This window comes from Stegastes partitus, unplaced genomic scaffold (assembly GCF_000690725.1).
Source record: "Stegastes partitus isolate 25-593 unplaced genomic scaffold, Stegastes_partitus-1.0.2 Scaffold152, whole genome shotgun sequence".
Taxonomy (NCBI): domain Eukaryota; kingdom Metazoa; phylum Chordata; class Actinopteri; family Pomacentridae; genus Stegastes; species Stegastes partitus.
In genome coordinates, this window is record NW_007577883.1 from 369,995 (window position 1) to 392,293 (window position 22,299).

General features: G+C 39.1%; 1 protein-coding gene across 1 annotated transcript in view; it reads right to left on the reverse strand.

Moving 5' to 3' along the window:
- The window catches only part of adgrb1a (adhesion G protein-coupled receptor B1a), a 121,674-nt gene that overhangs the window by 36,879 nt on the left and 62,496 nt on the right, over nt 1-22,299 (reverse strand). The window contains exon 17 of the mRNA XM_008279293.1: nt 5,745-5,871. Within this exon, the coding sequence (XP_008277515.1) occupies nt 5,745-5,871 (127 nt within the window). The remainder of the gene's footprint in view (nt 1-5,744; nt 5,872-22,299) is intronic.

Below are 22,299 nucleotides of genomic sequence, written 5' to 3' on the forward strand. Positions count from 1 at the left end.
AACGTGAAAACATTTCTTACTACATCATACTGTTAACAGGAGAAAATGGGTTTCTTACAAAATGTAACTGGGAGATTAGCATCCAGTTTAGTTTTATTGCAACAACATTTTCAGCAGACATGGTTGAAACATGTGGAGTTCGTTATAAATAGAATCAGCAAAATCAAGTATTATGTGGGTCAAACTGCTCATTCATTTCTCGTTATCTTATATTAAAGCTGCGATTTTTTCAGTTTCATACCACTGTAAACTCAGTATGTTTGGCTTTTTAAGAAAGCAAGATAATCTGTTTGCAGGCATCACCTCTACAGAATTGTGAATGGTGTCTTCTCACTACTTTTCAATTATTAATCTGCAACATGTAGCAAATTTATCAAAAAAGAAAATACATGTAATCTGTATATTTTAGGCTGAGAAATTAGAGACAGCCTCTTTTGCCAATCAGAGTACAGGTATGAGTACTACAGATATTTTGGTGCTCATTCATCGATTGTATATATATGCCATATCTGTCAGTCCTATTTACTTTTTTGCTACCATTATAATGTGGGCTAATTGGCAAAAGAGACTTGCCGTTACATCTAGAGTCTGCAGACAGCACATTTAAAGTGAAGAAAAGGTTTACGCAGGCTTACAGCATCCACAATGAAACTAGCACAAGCACATTCATTCATCCTCTTCCCTCTCACCACACACAGGTCTAGCAGTAGCAGTAAACTGGGTTCAGGGGGCTTTTGCCTTTGACTGCAGTTTTTTTTTTCCTTTCTGTTTTTCCCTCTAAAAGTCTACAGTGTAGCTGGACTGAGCAAAATGGTCACAAGAAGTGGCAACAAGAGAGTAAATGATGTAGTGAGCTGAGGGAGAAAGGCAGAGAGAAAATATAATGCAGCATCAGAGCATGAAAAATGGTGTGATGAAATGACTGAGGGGTAGAGAAGAGAGGGATAGGAGGATGAGAGGAGTGAGGGGGAAGAGAGAAAGGAAAAGAGGTTGGGGTGTTTGTCATGCTGGGGCTGTCGGAGGCTAGTTGCAGACAGAGCGGCTGGGCCATTTAGAAGCTACTATGTTGCAGTAGGAATAATTAGCACGGTGGCCATGGCTGTCTCTCAAAATAATAGAATGTGGGGGAAGGGAAGGCACCATGAGGAAGGAGAATGGCTGCCTTTTCCTCCATTTTTTGCCAAAAGAAGCAGCTACAATTTAGCTTCTCTCGGGGGATACGGATCTTCCAGGCTGCAACAGAGCTAGGGAAAAAAGGCTGTCATCTGCACAGGTGGAGGCAGACTGCAGGGAGGACGGCCCATTATTAGTTCACAACTAATTATTAGCAGATATTCATATTTCACAGATGTGAACAGAACAAAATAAAGAGCCTACAGCTATGCCAGCACCTCTGCACAACTGTACGTGCGAAAGGCACAGCAGTGCTAAGATAAATGCTAATGCTAATGTGGCAACATGGTCACAATGACAAAGCTAAAAAGCAGATTTTTATCATGCTCATTATCTTAGTTTACTATGTGAGCATGATAACATCTGCTCATCAGATTTGGGTAAATTGAAGCTTTTCACCAAATGGAGATCACCAAAGCTTGTCCAGTGAATTAACAATCGCAGGGATAACCAGTCCCTCAGTGAAGAATGTATGCAAATGTATGTAAATTTAATGACCATTCAAGACGTCAAGATATCCTTCAAAGCCACAAATGGCACCAAAGAAATGCCATCTGATCACCAGTGTCACTGGTTAGAAGAGGTCTCACCCTCTGGGGACCATCAGGAATTCTGACCTGCTATTAATACATGCAGTGTTGTGAATCACCAAAGTTATTTAGATTCTTTCTCTGGAACCATGGATATCTGAAGCAATCTTTTTGGTGATCCATCTAATAGTTGTTGATAAAATGTCCCAAAAAAGGAAAAGAAAACAATTATTTACAAGCTATTGGCAATAAGAGAAAAATTAGATCACCGGAATCTGAGGGATTCATCCTCTCGGGACCATAACATTTCAAGGCTAGTCTAAACATATATATGTCCAACACAGTTTTATAAAGCACAAATTTCTTTCTCTCTCTTTTTTTTTTAGACCAATAATCCAAAACCCAAAGATAATGAAGTTATAATTACTACCATCTCAAATTTGAGAAACTGGACATCATGAAGGTTTTTCATTCTGACTTGATACATGACTTTTAGGATTAGCTGATGACTAAAACTTGTATCTATATGTTGATTGACCACATACATTAATGAACTCTTTCAGATGTAAATCAAACATTTTCTAAATGACAATTTGAACCAATGAAATATGCATTTTAAAACCGTGGGGGTATTTTTGTTTGTTTGTTTTTTAACTGTATTTTGTTCTGTGTCTCAGTAGACATATAGATATCAGAAATTTAAATGATTTTCGTGAGGCTGTTTGTTGTTCTATTGTCTTTGCCTCGGGCGGCATGGTTTGCCCCATACTGACAGAGTTTGATGCTCCTGCTGCTGTCAGTGGTACTGGTGAATCTGCTCAGGATGTCAGCTTGCAGCTTGTCAAGGTATGACCTCCTGTCTCCCACTGCCTGACAGCGAAGGCCCTGCCCAGATAACTGAACTGCACATTAGCTCTGGGATGGAGAGGAACAACTGAGGGATGTACTACGAAACAAGATTAATGGGTTAGCAAGGTATTCTGATCTTAAAGCCAGAGTTTTCAATGTCCCTCTTTAAAGCTGACCAATGTCACCATAGTAGCTCATGTTAATGTTTGCTAATTTGAAATGTGTACATTGCACAGAGCCTGGTGAAGAAAATATAGCTTACAAAAGAAAGTTAATCATTTCTGTTTGATATCCATTGTCTCTGCTTGGGGTTTTGGTTTTGTCAAGCCAGATACAGTCTGGCTACATCAGACTAGTACAACCCTCCGGTCTGAAGCTGAAGATTGCTTTCATTCTTGATTAATCTACCAATGAAGTTAAAGTTTTGAATGAATCATTAAGCCTACAAATTGTCTAAATTAACATCAAACATCCATCATAAATCAGAACCACAGCAATGCATTTTGGATGTCCTAAAGTCAACACACCATGAGATATTCTATTTACAATTAGTTGTGTTAGTTTAGTTTTTAATTTCCTCAATTGATTCAAAGGACATTTTGCAACACTATGTTGTGATTTCACAAGTTAAAAAATCACCATGAAACTTTTTACTGGCAAACAACTGCTCTGCTATAATTTGCAGCATTTTTAGGTGTGGTATCATCATTAGTGTATCATATATCCATGTATTCACATTACCAGAATGCAAGTCTCATCTGGAATGTTTTGGCAGTGCACTGGTTGTTGTATTTAGTATGCAACTTCCCCGCTGACACTGTAGGCTCACCCGACCAGCACGTGGAACTTTTATTTAACATAGTCACTAAAGCCTTACTTTCTTTGTCCAGTGACAAATCCAATAAAGAGTCTACAAACAAGATGGCCGTGTCCTCAGTATTGACAAATACAGAGAAAGGCAGCATTCATTTGTACAGTTCTAAAGCTACAACTACACTACTGGCTTTAATGCTTTCCTGGCATTGATTAAACCCCTAAAGTCTAATTTCGGACCATCAAAATGCCATAATCAAAGTTTTTATTTTTGATTTTTTGCTTATTAATCAATATAATAATCCCTCTATGCCTTAAAATGGGCCTAAATGCAATGCTTATACCAGAAACACTCAACGAGCTTCAGTTTGCAAAGTGACAGGAAACAAGGAGGCATTTAATAACAATATTGATCAGACAGTTAATTAACATTAAAGGGTCCATGACTTGTCATCCTTTGAAATGATTTATTTTCAAATTAACACATGTGAATCCATGTGTTCTCAATGTGAATCAGAAAATGCATGGCAGCCAACACCCTATCTATCGGCTGCTTATCGCTGCTCCACATGACTGTGGCGATATGAATATGCAAATTAGCGTCCATCTCCACTCAACCTTCCCCGCTCGCTGCAGCTCAAGCACACCATCTCTCCTACAACTCTGCTCAAATACTGTAAAACTACACTACACAACAGCAAGTTGTAATATTGAAATCCATCAGACATACATGCTCAAACCAGAAACTGATTCTAAAGATGAATAACAATATGGTAAGCCCCACCATGTAAGTATACAGGTTTGGTTCCTTTGGTTTGTACACTGGACATTGAGCTATCTGAATGTGTGTTTTTGAGATGACATTTGGTACCCTGCAACATTTGAAGGTAGAAAGTCTCAGCCATGAAGCGGACTGCTTATTTTGCTCATGATGTGTCTTCTAACACACATTGTATGGAGTATGACAATGAGGTAAAAACATGATTTTCACAAGAGGGAATCTTGAAGAAACTACACATTATTACATTTTTGAGAATGAAAGACAAAAATAACATGTTATGCTTTTCTACCAAAAACCAAGACCCGAAACTATAGCACTAAACAGATTACGACATTTGCATACCATTAGAGCCCTAATTATTAAGAAATGGTTCAAGCTCCTTTACTGCAACCACAAATTCACATTTCAGTTTGTGCACTCGTTAACAACAACAATAAACAAACAACAGCAACAACAAAACAAGATCCACCATGTTTCTGTTTTTTTCACACTGGAGAGAACTATGCTAGGCTAACCATGTTCACACTCCATCAACACCTTCCTTCTCTTACATCACCACTAACCAAAAATCCAGATCTCAGTCGATCTATCAAAACTATTTAACAGAAGAAAATCAAATATTTATGAACCAATGTGATAAAGCCACGCTGTTTTATCAGCTCATCCCCTGGCCTAGCCTCATCCTCTGGGCCGTGCAGGCAGCAGGACAAAGAGCATGCTGCCTCCTATGTCTTTAAGAAAGCACCATGCCCATCCTGTTACCAGGGCAACTCGTGAACAAACTGCTTCCGAGGCAATTTCCAGTCTAATAATAACTAATCGCACTGAATGAAAATTCCCCACAAAGACACTGCCCTGTCCCCAAAGAAACTGGGGCACATTTGAGTCACTGGGATTCTGCTGTAATTTTCAGAGACATTTCCATTAAGGCACATACTGCTGGCTGACTGTGTCCAGCTGCAGCACAATGTAAGGGCATTGTGTTCGGTATGCTGCTGTAGCTCCAAAGTGTTATTAAAATGTGTCTATTTTCTGTTGTGCAGATTACTGAATTGCCATGCAGCACCATCTCCATGGGGCCTGGTCACCATGGAGACGCTGCTGACAATCTAATATTGTAAAATATGCAAACATGAACATCAATTGTTAGTGTTCACATGAAATCAAAGACGTGGAAAGAGGGGGGGAGGGCATGCAGGTATACTCATCGGCTATAACATGAGTTGAAATCCCACTCACCATGTTATGTGTGAATATCAGTGCATCTGACAGCTTAATGCACAGGTTAGCACAGGGCTGCCCTCTCAGTGTGCTCTGCCACTTGGAACACATTAACAGCCACATAAAAATATAAAAAATATTCCTTTCCTAGGTAAGCATATTATAACCTTTTGCAGTATGGCTTTGGCATGTCGACACAGAGACAAGGAAGGAGGGGGGAGAGAGGGAGGATCTGTTGATATGTAATGACAATGACGCCCTTTGGAAGGGAAAAAAAAAAAAAAAAACAGCTGATGCATTCACATAAAACCCCACGAAAACACACCGTCTCCGATACCTTTAACGTCAAGGAAGTCAAGGGAGGTTGTCGGACTTACCATTTCGGGATTTAGCCGTGCTAAAATGGCGAAGGTGGACAGTCTGTCACACACGCATTTGGTTCTGAATGAGTCGACGAGCACGGCTTTGCAGCCCCTGGCAGACCAGGATCCCAGCAGAGAGGCGCTGCACGGCACAGACACACACACACGCACACACACACGCACGCACACAGAGAGAAAAGCGATGCGGTGAATATAGAGACAGTCCCGGCAAAAAAAAAAAAAGAAGGGGGAAAAAAGAAAGCGGTTCAAATCCCACCGCGTTACACCGGCTATTTAATCCACTTTACATCTCCGCGGCTGCAGCAGGCGACGGCGCACGGAGCGGAGTGAAGGCGGTGGTGAGGCGGCTGTGAGGCGGCGTGCTGCAGGTCTCTGCCTGGACACAGCACAGAGGCAGCCCGCAGCCACACAGCAGCCTCACTCATGTCTCATCAGCACCACAATTATTATTATTATTATTATTATTATTATTATTATTATTATTATTATTATTATTATTATCATCATCATCATCAATAATCAGTCATAGTAAAACTAAGGTACCTATAACTGCTATATTTACTAACTACCGATGGGAAATTTCGCCTTATTTTTTATTTTTATTTTTATTATTTTTTTTTTTTACCTCTAATTTCTAACAACAATCACCTTTTTTTATAACAATAAACTATGGCTAGCTGCTGCCCCATCCTACTACAACTTATGATGTAGCACTGGTGGATGTTGGGAAAGCAGTGCTGCAATGAAACCTGGCCCGCTCCACTTTTTTCCCCTCTGTTATTTATTCTGCTCACAATAGATTATATCAAAGTACCACACACAGTTGTAAAAAAAACAACAACAACAACAAAAAGCAGCATTAATAATGGCTGCCATGCACTTAGGGTTGACACTTCCATGGAAGTGGAGTTGCTCATGCTGGCTCATGGACAAAGCAAACTGAGAAACTGCAATGGCATGGGGCCGTCATTAATGTTAACAGCTACAATGCTTTTCCTGCTATGACAAGTCAAAATGTATGCTGTGACACATGCCCGGGAAACTGGAATCTTAATGCTGTGGAGCATCAAAGAAAGGAAGGAAGTTTTTAGAAGCTCCTGCTAGCCACTGGAAATATCAGGACCTGCTGGTGCTGCTGCTGCTCTGCTACTCTGAATGTTTATGTGCAGTCTGTTCAAATAAGGCTATATGAAGGCTGAGCACAGTCCAAAAAAGACACTAATCACTACCACTACCAGAAGTGACTTGTGCTAAAAATAGTTTTTCTTTAATTTGATGGCTGAAACTCAGTGGATCCACCTGACCTGGTCTGTCCTGTTCACCCAAGCAGCTGCTGAGCAGAGTCCAAGTCAGACATTGCCAAATCAAAAAAGTAAAAACAAAACAAAACAAACAAACAAAAAAAGAATAGCAGTCAACAGAAGTGGGAATATTTGAAAAATTTTAAGCAACCACTCAGAGAGTAATTGCCAAAAGCTCAAGGACTAACATATGCACTAACTTGGCACCCCTCAGAACATTTAGTATACACCTGAAAATTAACCAAACACAGCTTGAAAACTATGTTTAATACATGCTGACAGAACTACCAGGCAAAAGTAGAGCAATGGTAGTAGTAGTCGTAGTAGCAAAATTTTGAATTTTTTATTTTACAATTACCTGACAATAGATAATAAACTTGTGTTTGATGTGTTTAAGTAGCCCTGATTGGTGACCTGTCCAGGGTGTCCCTTGTCTTCACCCTGAGTCAGCTGGGATAGACTCCAGCCCCCCACGACCCTAGTGAGGATTAAGCAGTGTATATAAAATGGATGAATGGATGTTTAAGTGGTGTTTCTTTTCTTTATAACTGAGAGGATTTGACTACTGCTAACAGATAAACTGGTCAGCCACAACATTAAATCCACCTGCCTAACATGATGTGGATAGCATCTCTAACGGTGTCTAAAACAGAAGCTTTAAAGCCTGGAAGTAGTAAGATGGAGCCTCTGTGGTTTGACATTTTCCACTTCCTACCAACAGCTGATCAGATGGAGACCTGGGGAAGGTCTTTGGCCCGTTCCTCGAAACATTCCTGAACTTTTTTTTTTTTTTTTTTGCAGTGTGACAGGGTGTATTATCCTGTTGAAAGAAGCCAGTCCCATCAAGGAAGGTGCCATCTTCTTCCATTGTACCAGGATCCAGTCCCCTGCTGCCTAATATATCTCACCCCTTCTATCTATCTATCTATCTATCTATCTATCTATCTATCTGTCTATCTGTCTATCTGTCTATCTGTCTCTCTGTCTGTCTGTCTGTCTGTCATACCTTTTGCTCAGTGTATACATTGTAATATTACTAAATTGAACATGAAGGAGACAGTTCAAGTTTCAGCAAAGCTAGTGGTGTAAAAGGGTTTTCAGATGTTTTGTTGGTGAAATCAAAGCACTTTGGCATACAGTAGCTTCAAGGTTTGGTAATTTGACACATCTGACAATTAGACAGCAAAACTCCATTTGCCTGGGTTCTTGACACAGACCGGCCTAGCATTACTCTGCTTCAGTGCACAGAAATATTAAGCAAATAAGCTAAATTGATGAAAAAGCAGCAGAGTGTTACAAATTAACGACACACAGCAATGGACTCAAATTCTCCTCATACAAATTTAAATCCACTTGATTGACTTGAATTTACATCGACTTGATTGAGCAGCATGCAGGTTTTGACTCAAACTTGTGCTCCGGCCATGGAATTCAAATGAATTTGTCAGGCACTGACAATAGCAAGCACTTGAAATGTCAATCATCATGCTACTTTTTTTCTTTTTCTTTTTTCTTTGAAAGAAGATCAGAAAATGTATAGACTATCAAGTGGTCATGAAGACTAATCTACAAAGGACAAATAATTAGAAAGTTAGGTAAAACCCAGATATATGGGTCTGATTTTCAAAATTCTTTTCTTTTTTTCTAAAACTAAGTTCGTAAAGGTGTTAGTTCCTGTAGTGTGAAGATTTCATGGAGCAATCTGCATTCATTTTGTCAGACCACATCATTGCAGTGATGATAATGCATTACAGAGCTCTTGGTGGTGCATGATCATCCTCTTGCCATCATCATAATGGGGTAGTTTGCGATTGTACTCTGAGCATAAAGGAGGGTTTATGGAATTATATGTGATGTTTTGATGGTTGCTATTTCCTGATGGTTCAAACATGACCCGAAGGAGCGTCATCTTGTTTCACTGGTTTAAATTTTCTACTAGGGTCCACAGATTGCAGGCTGACATTTCTGCATTGTACGAGACTTCATCAAGTCCAGTTCAAACCCCAGGGTTCACCAGGTGTGATCCAGCTCAAAACAAATTAATGGAAATTAGTAGAAATATATATTTACTTTATTTTTAAGCAAAAATGCCAACAGCTGTCTCGTCCCAGGTCGTGATACGTAAGTGCTTGCTCATTTGCAAGAGTCCTTAAAATGGAAACTCAAAAGCTAACTGATAGAGACATAAAAAGCAATTTGGATGTATTCATTTGAGTTTCAGAATATTATCATGGCCATTTTTAATATGTTCTGATATTTCATACATTAAAAAAAAATCTATCAGAGAAAATAGCTCTCCGTTGTATTTATGATGAAGGTAATTGTTGCAGCTTTACAGTACTTCTGTGATACATTCATGGTACCTCTGCTGAATTTGTCCATTACTGAAAAAACAAAAACAGAAGCAATATGAATAAAAACAAAAACCCTTGCAATATTTAAGCTACAGAATTCTACTTTGGTACTGCACATTTCCAACAAATTTGCAATTAAGTGAATTAGATAGACACAAAGGATTTGTGTAAACTAGGAGTGTTGGGCTTTTAACCGTGAGCCTCCTGAAAAGTCAAAGGATAGAGTATTGGAAGTATTGATAGCATTCTGTTAAAATATGTTTTCTCATTCAGTAGTTTGATAATGGTGCTGTAGAGCTCATCCAAAATGTTTATCCAAATTTTCCCGGAGGTGTTCAGCTGGATGAGATCTGGTGACTATATAGGCCACATCATATGAATCACTTTCATCAAACCAGTCAGTGAGCTTGCATGGCCTGCATGAAGGACTCTGTATTTTCTGTTTCTATTTATCAAGGTTTATCAGCAACAGCAACGACCCAAACAACGGGTGATAAGTTCAGCAGATTGTGAAGAATATTTACCAGCTACAACCCACACATTTATTGGCCTCACAACACCATACACAGAAATGCAGTATTCAGAGTCGTTTAGTTGTGTGGGTGTGTGTGTCTGCGTGTGTGTGTGTGTGTGTGTGTGTGTGTGTGTGTGTAGCCCCAAGAGGTGACTCAGTGCTGACATTAGCACATCACCTCTAACAGAAATCCAATATATTAGGACTTGCTCAGTGCAGTTTCTTTGTATGGCTGACGTGATTAAGCCTCGCTGAGAGCCACACAGTGGCCTGCAGACAGTCTTGCCCCCAATGTCTAATTGGATAATTTAGGTGCTGGTCCAGCAGCCCTGCATGGGAGGATGTCCTCTGCCAAGAACAGACCACATGGATGAAAAGCAGTGTCCAAGCACAAAGGAAATACAGAAACATGGGCTCTGAGACGAGGATTCTTGCATGATGTTCACTGGTTGGGTGTTCTATAATGTGACACAATTCTAAGATTAAGACTGGATTTGCTAGGTTTGGGATAGCTCAGTCAATATTTGATGTTTTAAATGTATGTATGTGCAAATAATAATTTGAAATTACAATAGCTTTATTTTTTTGCTGTGTTGCTGTGGACCAGATTGCTAATAATGGATACAATTTACATTTATTTTACAGGTTCACTTAATTTATGTGTTTTACATCTATCAGCTTAATACATCTGGGGGTGCAACACAGCCAGTAAAAACACGCCCGATGATAACAGAGTTATGTTAGCTCGTCTCACGAAGGTGAGGGCACATTCCCTGGTAGTGGGCGAACAATCCAGCACTTAGTGAAGTCTGGTTCACAGTGACAGGACGAGCCGACATCAAAGGACCAAAAAGTGGCTTTGCTACGAACGCTTGGCCGCCACAAACCAGTTCTGCTTGTGGTCACTTTTCTGACACCTCCTGATTAACAACAATACAAAAAGTCACAAGAGACTACAAATCTATTAGAGAAATCTTGTAGGAGGGACTTGTTATGGAATTTGCAGGATGCAGTATTTTCTTTCTTTTTTCTTTTTCGTTTTTCTATTTTAAATTTTGTTAAAAATCTGACCCATATACAAGTGACTTTAAGTCAGGAGCCACTGCTGCTACTTTTGACCATCCATTTTTAATCTGTCTTTAGTAAGCTGCCCAACCATATTTAGGTCCAACACCCACAAACTTGTCAACATGTAAAAATCAAAGATACAAATGAAAATGTTGACTTATTACAATCATATTCTTTAAGTGTGCACTGCAAAAGGTGATCCTGTAAAATACAAATCAACAGAGAATTGTAATGCTTTAACATGCTTAGGTCAGTGGTTGGGTTTACAGGCTCTGTTGCTATTCTCTCCTACTGTTGTTATTAACGTGGACTTGCTCCTGTCGGGTGGATACAAACTCAACTTGAAACCAGTCTACAGGCTGCTCTCAGTTATTATAGATGGTGACAATAACAGTTGTGGTTACGGCTTAACTTGTCTCATGGGGCTAATTAATGCAGGTTTAGAAAACAGATGATTTCATCCATTTTAAATGAGAACATGTGCCAATGAAGGGCCTGTCTAGACAAGTTATTTAAGCTGAGTTGACTAGATACTGCACTTTCACATGACTGTGGCTTCTTGTGATTTTCTTTATTGCGGTCATCCAGATACAGGGTAACCTTTTTCAGGGTATTCATCAATGTCCTGTGCTTTCAGACAGCTGGCAAGCTGATTGGCATGTGAGTTAGTGGATTAGCATGCTCCGAATATAAACACGGCAGGTTTTGTGCAGTCTCTTCCTGTAATGCAGCTTATCTCTATCCGGAAGTACGTGTAAACAAACATGCCCTCTGCCCACTAATCTTCACCTCCTCTTCTATAATTGTATTATAGTAATTGATGAAAAATCGAGTCCACCGGTCACCTCCAATGTCTTTGATGAATCGAGGCAGCTCCTCAGCATCAGCCCAGACTCTGGAAACTAACTGCGACAGCAAGGTTGATTTGTATGGTGAGAAGCAAAGTTAGGGGTTAGTGGCTGCAGTCTGGTAAACTGTGTTTTGCCATATACCTCTCTGCTTTGGAGCTTATCACTTGTCTTGTAGTAAACGGTTGAAGTAATTAAAGTTGTATTTGTTTTGTGCATATACAACACTTGGCGAGTTTAAGGCTGTTTCGATCCCTACAGTCAAGTGCCCCCTTTGGTCCCAAATTTATTGTACAGCAGGATAACAAACCTGAACATCAAACCAGACTCATAGAGAATAAACATCAACTACAAAAAGAATAAGAACTTGCGCAACAGATGGTTGCAGAAGTTAAGCTATTACGCCTAGAACTGTTTTTCACAAAGGTCAAACAGAAATCCTAAGATGAGCATAAAAACTGTCAAGTGGAGTTGAGATTTCAGAATTTCTGCAAAACTGGGCAAGTTTGGGGAATTTTACCACTAACCTATACACATATACAGTGCTTAACAAATGTATTAGACCACCACCCAATGTAAGGTTTATACCACAGCTGCACTAAATTAACAGAATTGGTAATTACCAAAATCATTTTCAATGTTTCTGTAATGGTTAATACACCAGTGTGTAGAAGCTCTTTCACAGAAATTGTATTTTTAATATAAAAAATGTAATCAAAGATCAAATTATTGTTGTTGTTATCTATGAATTTTCAAGTGTACTGGTTTATTAAAAAAATAAAAAATAAATAGTAAAGCACATTGTTATTTATTGATTAATATATAAAATTATAGTTATTTACTTGCATTCCTGAACAGAAAAACATAGTTTTAGTAGTTGAATGTTGTGCTTGATTCATTTCCGACTTCTCAGAGAAGCCCAATGAGCCGGTTTAGATTTGGGTATAAAAAGGTGAAACCACAGAAGAAACATGGAAAGTTCTCCAACCCGTTTATAACAAAGTACCATGAAAAACTGCAAATATTGCTCGGATTTTTGTTATTTTGTTTGCTTTTGAAATAATCCTTACTTTATGTTTACTTACAACTTCTGCATAGCACTGTACCCAAATGTGGATAGTGTGACATTTCTGCTTTGATGGCTGGCAGAATTTATGCAATACGGCAGCATTGCTCCCTGCAAGCACCACTGGTGCGGATGACTGCATGATGATGAGGAGTGGCAAAGTATTTACTCATAAATATTGGGGAAAATCTACATCCTCTCCTGTCCTACAAAATTTTATTTCATCTCCTTAAGTACAAAACTGTCACTATGTTTAGAGTTCAGTTTGGGTAGATCTTCAAAACTGTTTTTATTATTATTATTATTATTATTATTATTATTATTATTATTAGTCGTAGTAGTAGTAGTAGTAGTAGTAGTAGTAGTACTAGTACTAGTAGTAATAATAATAATAATCATATTATTTTGGCACAGCAAAGTCTTTCTTGAGAAATAGTTGCTATGAAATACCAAAAATACATGAATTTTCTAATGCCAAATATTGATTTAATGTATTGATTTTGCTTCCCTTCACTTTGAATGAAATTAGCCAATAAATAGAAAATGATCTATGCCATGAGCTTTGAAATCCTCCTCAGTTTATATTTAGTTCCTGAAACTTGTGCACAACGCGCCACATTATAGAAGGCAGTTTGAGGTGTTGTTGAGTGAGTTGGTCTGGCAGAGGTGAGCCTCACAGCGTGACCCGGATTACCAAATGCTAAATGTTGATATGAAACTTTAAGCTCATATTGGACAAAAAAAACCTGCTGGATGTTAATGAAGCCTCAGTTATGCCCCAGGAATATATAGTGAACAGTGTGTATTGCTGTAAGACTGTTAGTTTGAATATTTATAATACATCAGGTAAGACATACTGTAAACAAAACTAAGTAGTAATGTCAGCTTGAGTGAGACAGACAGAAAGACGCTGCTAATGTTCCTATTATTGATTTCAGGAGATTGAAGCGTGGTGCAAGTGAAGGCCCAGACAGCTTCATGGCTCTTATCAACAAGACAAGGACAGCTCCTCAGATTCCAATTTCTCTCCCAAATATTAAATCATTAATCATAGCTGCTGTCCAAGATGGATTTTAATTTTGCATAGAACATGTCTCCCCCCCAGCCCCACACCCAAACACCACAAGATTGGATTCTTTGTCCTTGATTCGTTTCTGCCGGTGTCTCTACTGCCATGTTGTGTCTCGTGCTCGTCGAATGTGGTGACAGCGAGGAAGTAATGTCACAACACTATTTGTAAAGTAAAAGCTAATATTCAAGTAATGAAACACAGTCAGTGATATGACACAAAACCAGAAGCCTTCTGTCTACCAATAAAGGCTGGTCAAAAAGTTTCTATATTAATTCCCTGTACTGCAACGGCTCACAGGCACCTAACAGCAAATTAGAACAGGAGCAGATGAGAATGGATTAATTATATTTAAAATGAGCAATACAGGCCTGTTTTATGTTGATAGTACTAAATATTTGTGCAGTAAATTGTCAAATTTGCTTTTTCAAATAATGACTGAAAGTGCTGGCCAGCAAATAAAGATCATCCCATAATAAAGGCTGGAAAAAATTAAACAGAAATTAGTTACTTCCTGTATACTGGCACACGTGATGAAGTCTACTAATTCAATCAGTACGGTATGTTAACGCTCTACTGTTCTGCGTTTTTGTTTTTATTATTAATCCTATCCACATTCAGTGTTGAATTCTAATCACCGCTACATACTTTGCCATTTCTTTCAATCACCCTTCAGCTGTGAATGTGAATCAAATTAAACACTTTCTGCAGCTCTTTCACAACTAACATCAGATAGCAAAGGTTGGACTGCAGCTTTTAAGCAATAATTTAAAAATGTTTGTGCAGGAAATATTGAGTTTTATGGATTAAAGTAAAAACATTGAAGCAGAAGCAAGTATAACTATTTAGTAAATAAAACTGGAATATTTGAATGAGGCCAATTTAGAGCAACAGGTTCAAATGAAATTATTTACTCACATCACACTAAATTTATTAAGATCAGATCATTATGATAAATATTTAATGACATAAATTGTGAAATTAGCAATAATTACAAGTCTTTGGTGTGGGCCTTCCAGTGAAGGATAGATGGTTCTCCTGGTAGGTGAGGTAAATAAATCCTGTATTTAAGAGGCTATTCATATTGACATCTATTCTATTTCTCAATGTCTATTTTGTGTCTTTATTTTGCTTGACCAAATCATCTCTGTATGCTTCCCTCTTTATTTTGGATCAGGTCTACACATGCCAAACCAAACTTCTTTTAATCCCTGGACTGAGGCGATGAATGTTCTGCTCTTCGTCTCTGTAACACAAGTGTACTTACTCATCTAAATGCAAATGTCCAAACCTGCATTTGCAATAAGGCAGCAAAATGTTTGCCTCTGTCTTTCTCTCTCTCTTGCCCTCATTCAATGCTCACGTTCTAATACGCTCGCACTATTTTCTTGTCCTAAACAAATAGGGCACTTAAGAACAAGGAGCAAATGAGTAGTGCTTTGAATCTGCCCACAGAAGCAGTAAAATTGAACTGTTCAATATGTATCTTTTATTCTTCTCTATCCTCCATGCTCTCTGCTCTCTCCTACACTCTCAGTAGACTCTGAACTGCTCTCTCTCGTACATGTTGATGTGCGTGCGTGGGCTGGGAGGGGGAGGAAAGCAGTGAGCGACACTTTTAATTTTCCACATGCTGCATCAGTGTCGTAGCAGTGATATCGTTTGGTTAGCGTTGTCCCAGACAAGAGCTGCCAAGCTGTCCAGCACACTCAGCACCTTTCACTGGGGAACAGTTCACTGACTTTGTCAAGATTAAAAACACTGTGGCCAGCCAAGGAACTTTCAGGGGGAACGTGGCGTCTGTAAAATGTCGACTTAGAGTACCAAGAACTACCTTCGATGTTATATCGATATGTGAGAGCAGTCAGTGTATATGCCATTGACACTGGAAAAACAACAAGGAAGATAGCTCAGTGTTGACGAACCATCGTAGAATTACGCACGTTGACCATTTGGCTGGATAGCTACATTATTTTCTCAGACTTTTACTCGTAGTTGAGATAAAATGTGTTAATTTGTCTTTAGAGAGCCCATGGGGCTATGGCAGTCAGAGGGGTTCATCAACTGGGGAACAAGAATTTCTCAGCAAATTTCACAGCAACATTCCAGTTTAACTTGGATATTATCTGTGCAGAAATGGAACCTTTGATTTAATGTTGACACCAAAGGATAGATCAAGACGTCACCACATTCATTAAGATTCACCCTTTGGAGAAGATGAAAGCGCATTTCAAGCCAATCTAGCCATTATTTACCCAGAGTATCTTGCATTAGAGTGTTACTCCAACATACTGCACTTCACAAAATGTAAAATATAAGGTGCAGCGGAGACTGCAGTATCCTGACAATTAGTTCTTAGTATGGGCCATATTTCAAGGTGATGGACTCTATATTTTCCATCATGTAACTAATAGTATTGTGGATCAGCAACAAAACATTATGTCGGTCCAGTTCGTCAAAAGAGGAGGTCTGGGTGCATACATGGTCAAATGACAGATCAACAATATAGTAGGTCTTACCTGTCACTCTCGTCCCAGGATATGCAGGTCTGGTTGGTGGTGCCCTAAGGGACCGAGAACAGAGAAAACCATATGGTCAACATGAAGTGTAGGAGCAGCAGGACATATTGTCACAGTAGCTTGATATCTAAAACTGCTTCAGGACAAAAGGTATTTTTTACTCACGTTATACAAGTGAGAGAACTCAACCACAATTGGAGCAGAAAGGGAAGCAGGAGTGGGCTTGATGGTCACGGACAAAACCTTGGAGTTGAGGACTGTGCTATTTCTACAAGNAAGCGGTTCAAATCCCACCGCGTTACACCGGCTATTTAATCCACTTTACATCTCCGCGGCTGCAGCAGGCGACGGCGCACGGAGCGGAGTGAAGGCGGTGGTGAGGCGGCTGTGAGGCGGCGTGCTGCAGGTCTCTGCCTGGACACAGCACAGAGGCAGCCCGCAGCCACACAGCAGCCTCACTCATGTCTCATCAGCACCACAATTATTATTATTATTATTATTATTATTATTATTATTATTATTATTATTATTATTATTATCATCATCATCATCAATAATCAGTCATAGTAAAACTAAGGTACCTATAACTGCTATATTTACTAACTACCGATGGGAAATTTCGCCTTATTTTTTATTTTTATTTTTATTATTTTTTTTTTTTACCTCTAATTTCTAACAACAATCACCTTTTTTTATAACAATAAACTATGGCTAGCTGCTGCCCCATCCTACTACAACTTATGATGTAGCACTGGTGGATGTTGGGAAAGCAGTGCTGCAATGAAACCTGGCCCGCTCCACTTTTTTCCCCCTCTGTTATTTATTCTGCTCACAATAGATTATATCAAAGTACCACACACAGTTGTAAAAAAAACAACAACAACAACAAAAAGCAGCATTAATAATGGCTGCCATGCACTTAGGGTTGACACTTCCATGGAAGTGGAGTTGCTCATGCTGGCTCATGGACAAAGCAAACTGAGAAACTGCAATGGCATGGGGCCGTCATTAATGTTAACAGCTACAATGCTTTTCCTGCTATGACAAGTCAAAATGTATGCTGTGACACATGCCCAGGAAACTGGAATCTTAATGCTGTGGAGCATCAAAGAAAGGAAGGAAGTTTTTAGAAGCTCCTGCTAGCCACTGGAAATATCAGGACCTGCTGGTGCTGCTGCTGCTCTGCTACTCTGAATGTTTATGTGCAGTCTGTTCAAATAAGGCTATATGAAGGCTGAGCACAGTCCAAAAAAGACACTAATCACTACCACTACCAGAAGTGACTTGTGCTAAAAATAGTTTTTCTTTAATTTGATGGCTGAAACTCAGTGGATCCACCTGACCTGGTCTGTCCTGTTCACCCAAGCAGCTGCTGAGCAGAGTCCAAGTCAGACATTGCCAAATCAAAAAAGTAAAAACAAAACAAAACAAACAAACAAAAAAAGAATAGCAGTCAACAGAAGTGGGAATATTTGAAAAATTTTAAGCAACCACTCAGAGAGTAATTGCCAAAAGCTCAAGGACTAACATATGCACTAACTTGGCACCCCTCAAAACAGTTAGTATACACCTGAAAATTAACCAAACACAGCTTGAAAACTATGTTTAATACATGCTGACAGAACTACCAGGCAAAAGTAGAGCAATGGTAGTAGTAGTCGTAGTAGCAAAATTTTGAATTTTTTATTTTACAATTACCTGACAATAGATAATAAACTTGTGTTTGATGTGTTTAAGTAGCCCTGATTGGTGACCTGTCCAGGGTGTCCCTTGTCTTCACCCTGAGTCAGCTGGGATAGACTCCAGCCCCCCACGACCCTAGTGAGGATTAAGCAGTGTATATAAAATGGATGAATGGATGTTTAAGTGGTGTTTCTTTTCTTTATAACTGAGAGGATTTGACTACTGCTAACAGATAAACTGGTCAGCCACAACATTAAATCCACCTGCCTAACATGATGTGGATAGCATCTCTAACGGTGTCTAAAACAGAAGCTTTAAAGCCTGGAAGTAGTAAGATGGAGCCTCTGTGGTTTGACATTTTCCACTTCCTACCAACAGCTGATCAGATGGAGACCTGGGGAAGGTCTTTGGCCCGTTCCTCGAAACATTCCTGAACTTTTTTTTTTTTTTTTTTGCAGTGTGACAGGGTGTATTATCCTGTTGAAAGAAGCCAGTCCCATCAAGGAAGGTGCCATCTTCTTCCATTGTACCAGGATCCAGTCCCCTGCTGCCTAATATATCTCACCCCTTCTATCTATCTATCTATCTATCTATCTATCTATCTATCTGTCTATCTGTCTATCTGTCTATCTGTCTCTCTGTCTGTCTGTCTGTCTGTCATACCTTTTGCTCAGTGTATACATTGTAATATTACTAAATTGAACATGAAGGAGACAGTTCAAGTTTCAGCAAAGCTAGTGGTGTAAAAGGGTTTTCAGATGTTTTGTTGGTGAAATCAAAGCACTTTGGCATACAGTAGCTTCAAGGTTTGGTAATTTGACACATCTGACAATTAGACAGCAAAACTCCATTTGCCTGGGTTCTTGACACAGACCGGCCTAGCATTACTCTGCTTCAGTGCACAGAAATATTAAGCAAATAAGCTAAATTGATGAAAAAGCAGCAGAGTGTTACAAATTAACGACACACAGCAATGGACTCAAATTCTCCTCATACAAATTTAAATCCACTTGATTGACTTGAATTTACATCGACTTGATTGAGCAGCATGCAGGTTTTGACTCAAACTTGTGCTCCGGCCATGGAATTCAAATGAATTTGTCAGGCACTGACAATAGCAAGCACTTGAAATGTCAATCATCATGCTACTTTTTTTCTTTTTCTTTTTTCTTTGAAAGAAGATCAGAAAATGTATAGACTATCAAGTGGTCATGAAGACTAATCTACAAAGGACAAATAATTAGAAAGTTAGGTAAAACCCAGATATATGGGTCTGATTTTCAAAATTCTTTTCTTTTTTTCTAAAACTAAGTTCGTAAAGGTGTTAGTTCCTGTAGTGTGAAGATTTCATGGAGCAATCTGCATTCATTTTGTCAGACCACATCATTGCAGTGATGATAATGCATTACAGAGCTCTTGGTGGTGCATGATCATCCTCTTGCCATCATCATAATGGGGTAGTTTGCGATTGTACTCTGAGCATAAAGGAGGGTTTATGGAATTATATGTGATGTTTTGATGGTTGCTATTTCCTGATGGTTCAAACATGACCCGAAGGAGCGTCATCTTGTTTCACTGGTTTAAATTTTCTACTAGGGTCCACAGATTGCAGGCTGACATTTCTGCATTGTACGAGACTTCATCAAGTCCAGTTCAAACCCCAGGGTTCACCAGGTGTGATCCAGCTCAAAACAAATTAATGGAAATTAGTAGAAATATATATTTACTTTATTTTTAAGCAAAAATGCCAACAGCTGTCTCGTCCCAGGTCGTGATACGTAAGTGCTTGCTCATTTGCAAGAGTCCTTAAAATGGAAACTCAAAAGCTAACTGATAGAGACATAAAAAGCAATTTGGATGTATTCATTTGAGTTTCAGAATATTATCATGGCCATTTTTAATATGTTCTGATATTTCATACATTAAAAAAAAATCTATCAGAGAAAATAGCTCTCCGTTGTATTTATGATGAAGGTAATTGTTGCAGCTTTACAGTACTTCTGTGATACATTCATGGTACCTCTGCTGAATTTGTCCATTACTGAAAAAACAAAAACAGAAGCAATATGAATAAAAACAAAAACCCTTGCAATATTTAAGCTACAGAATTCTACTTTGGTACTGCACATTTCCAACAAATTTGCAATTAAGTGAATTAGATAGACACAAAGGATTTGTGTAAACTAGGAGTGTTGGGCTTTTAACCGTGAGCCTCCTGAAAAGTCAAAGGATAGAGTATTGGAAGTATTGATAGCATTCTGTTAAAATATGTTTTCTCATTCAGTAGTTTGATAATGGTGCTGTAGAGCTCATCCAAAATGTTTATCCAAATTTTCCCGGAGGTGTTCAGCTGGATGAGATCTGGTGACTATATAGGCCACATCATATGAATCACTTTCATCAAACCAGTCAGTGAGCTTGCATGGCCTGCATGAAGGACTCTGTATTTTCTGTTTCTATTTATCAAGGTTTATCAGCAACAGCAACGACCCAAACAACGGGTGATAAGTTCAGCAGATTGTGAAGAATATTTACCAGCTACAACCCACACATTTATTGGCCTCACAACACCATACACAGAAATGCAGTATTCAGAGTCGTTTAGTTGTGTGGGTGTGTGTGTCTGCGTGTGTGTGTGTGTGTGTGTGTGTGTGTGTGTGTGTAGCCCCAAGAGGTGACTCAGTGCTGACATTAGCACATCACCTCTAACAGAAATCCAATATATTAGGACTTGCTCAGTGCAGTTTCTTTGTATGGCTGACGTGATTAAGCCTCGCTGAGAGCCACACAGTGGCCTGCAGACAGTCTTGCCCCCAATGTCTAATTGGATAATTTAGGTGCTGGTCCAGCAGCCCTGCATGGGAGGATGTCCTCTGCCAAGAACAGACCACATGGATGAAAAGCAGTGTCCAAGCACAAAGGAAATACAGAAACATGGGCTCTGAGACGAGGATTCTTGCATGATGTTCACTGGTTGGGTGTTCTATAATGTGACACAATTCTAAGATTAAGACTGGATTTGCTAGGTTTGGGATAGCTCAGTCAATATTTGATGTTTTAAATGTATGTATGTGCAAATAATAATTTGAAATTACAATAGCTTTATTTTTTTGCTGTGTTGCTGTGGACCAGATTGCTAATAATGGATACAATTTACATTTATTTTACAGGTTCACTTAATTTATGTGTTTTACATCTATCAGCTTAATACATCTGGGGGTGCAACACAGCCAGTAAAAACACGCCCGATGATAACAGAGTTATGTTAGCTCGTCTCACGAAGGTGAGGGCACATTCCCTGGTAGTGGGCGAACAATCCAGCACTTAGTGAAGTCTGGTTCACAGTGACAGGACGAGCCGACATCAAAGGACCAAAAAGTGGCTTTGCTACGAACGCTTGGCCGCCACAAACCAGTTCTGCTTGTGGTCACTTTTCTGACACCTCCTGATTAACAACAATACAAAAAGTCACAAGAGACTACAAATCTATTAGAGAAATCTTGTAGGAGGGACTTGTTATGGAATTTGCAGGATGCAGTATTTTCTTTCTTTTTTCTTTTTCGTTTTTCTATTTTAAATTTTGTTAAAAATCTGACCCATATACAAGTGACTTTAAGTCAGGAGCCACTGCTGCTACTTTTGACCATCCATTTTTAATCTGTCTTTAGTAAGCTGCCCAACCATATTTAGGTCCAACACCCACAAACTTGTCAACATGTAAAAATCAAAGATACAAATGAAAATGTTGACTTATTACAATCATATTCTTTAAGTGTGCACTGCAAAAGGTGATCCTGTAAAATACAAATCAACAGAGAATTGTAATGCTTTAACATGCTTAGGTCAGTGGTTGGGTTTACAGGCTCTGTTGCTATTCTCTCCTACTGTTGTTATTAACGTGGACTTGCTCCTGTCGGGTGGATACAAACTCAACTTGAAACCAGTCTACAGGCTGCTCTCAGTTATTATAGATGGTGACAATAACAGTTGTGGTTACGGCTTAACTTGTCTCATGGGGCTAATTAATGCAGGTTTAGAAAACAGATGATTTCATCCATTTTAAATGAGAACATGTGCCAATGAAGGGCCTGTCTAGACAAGTTATTTAAGCTGAGTTGACTAGATAC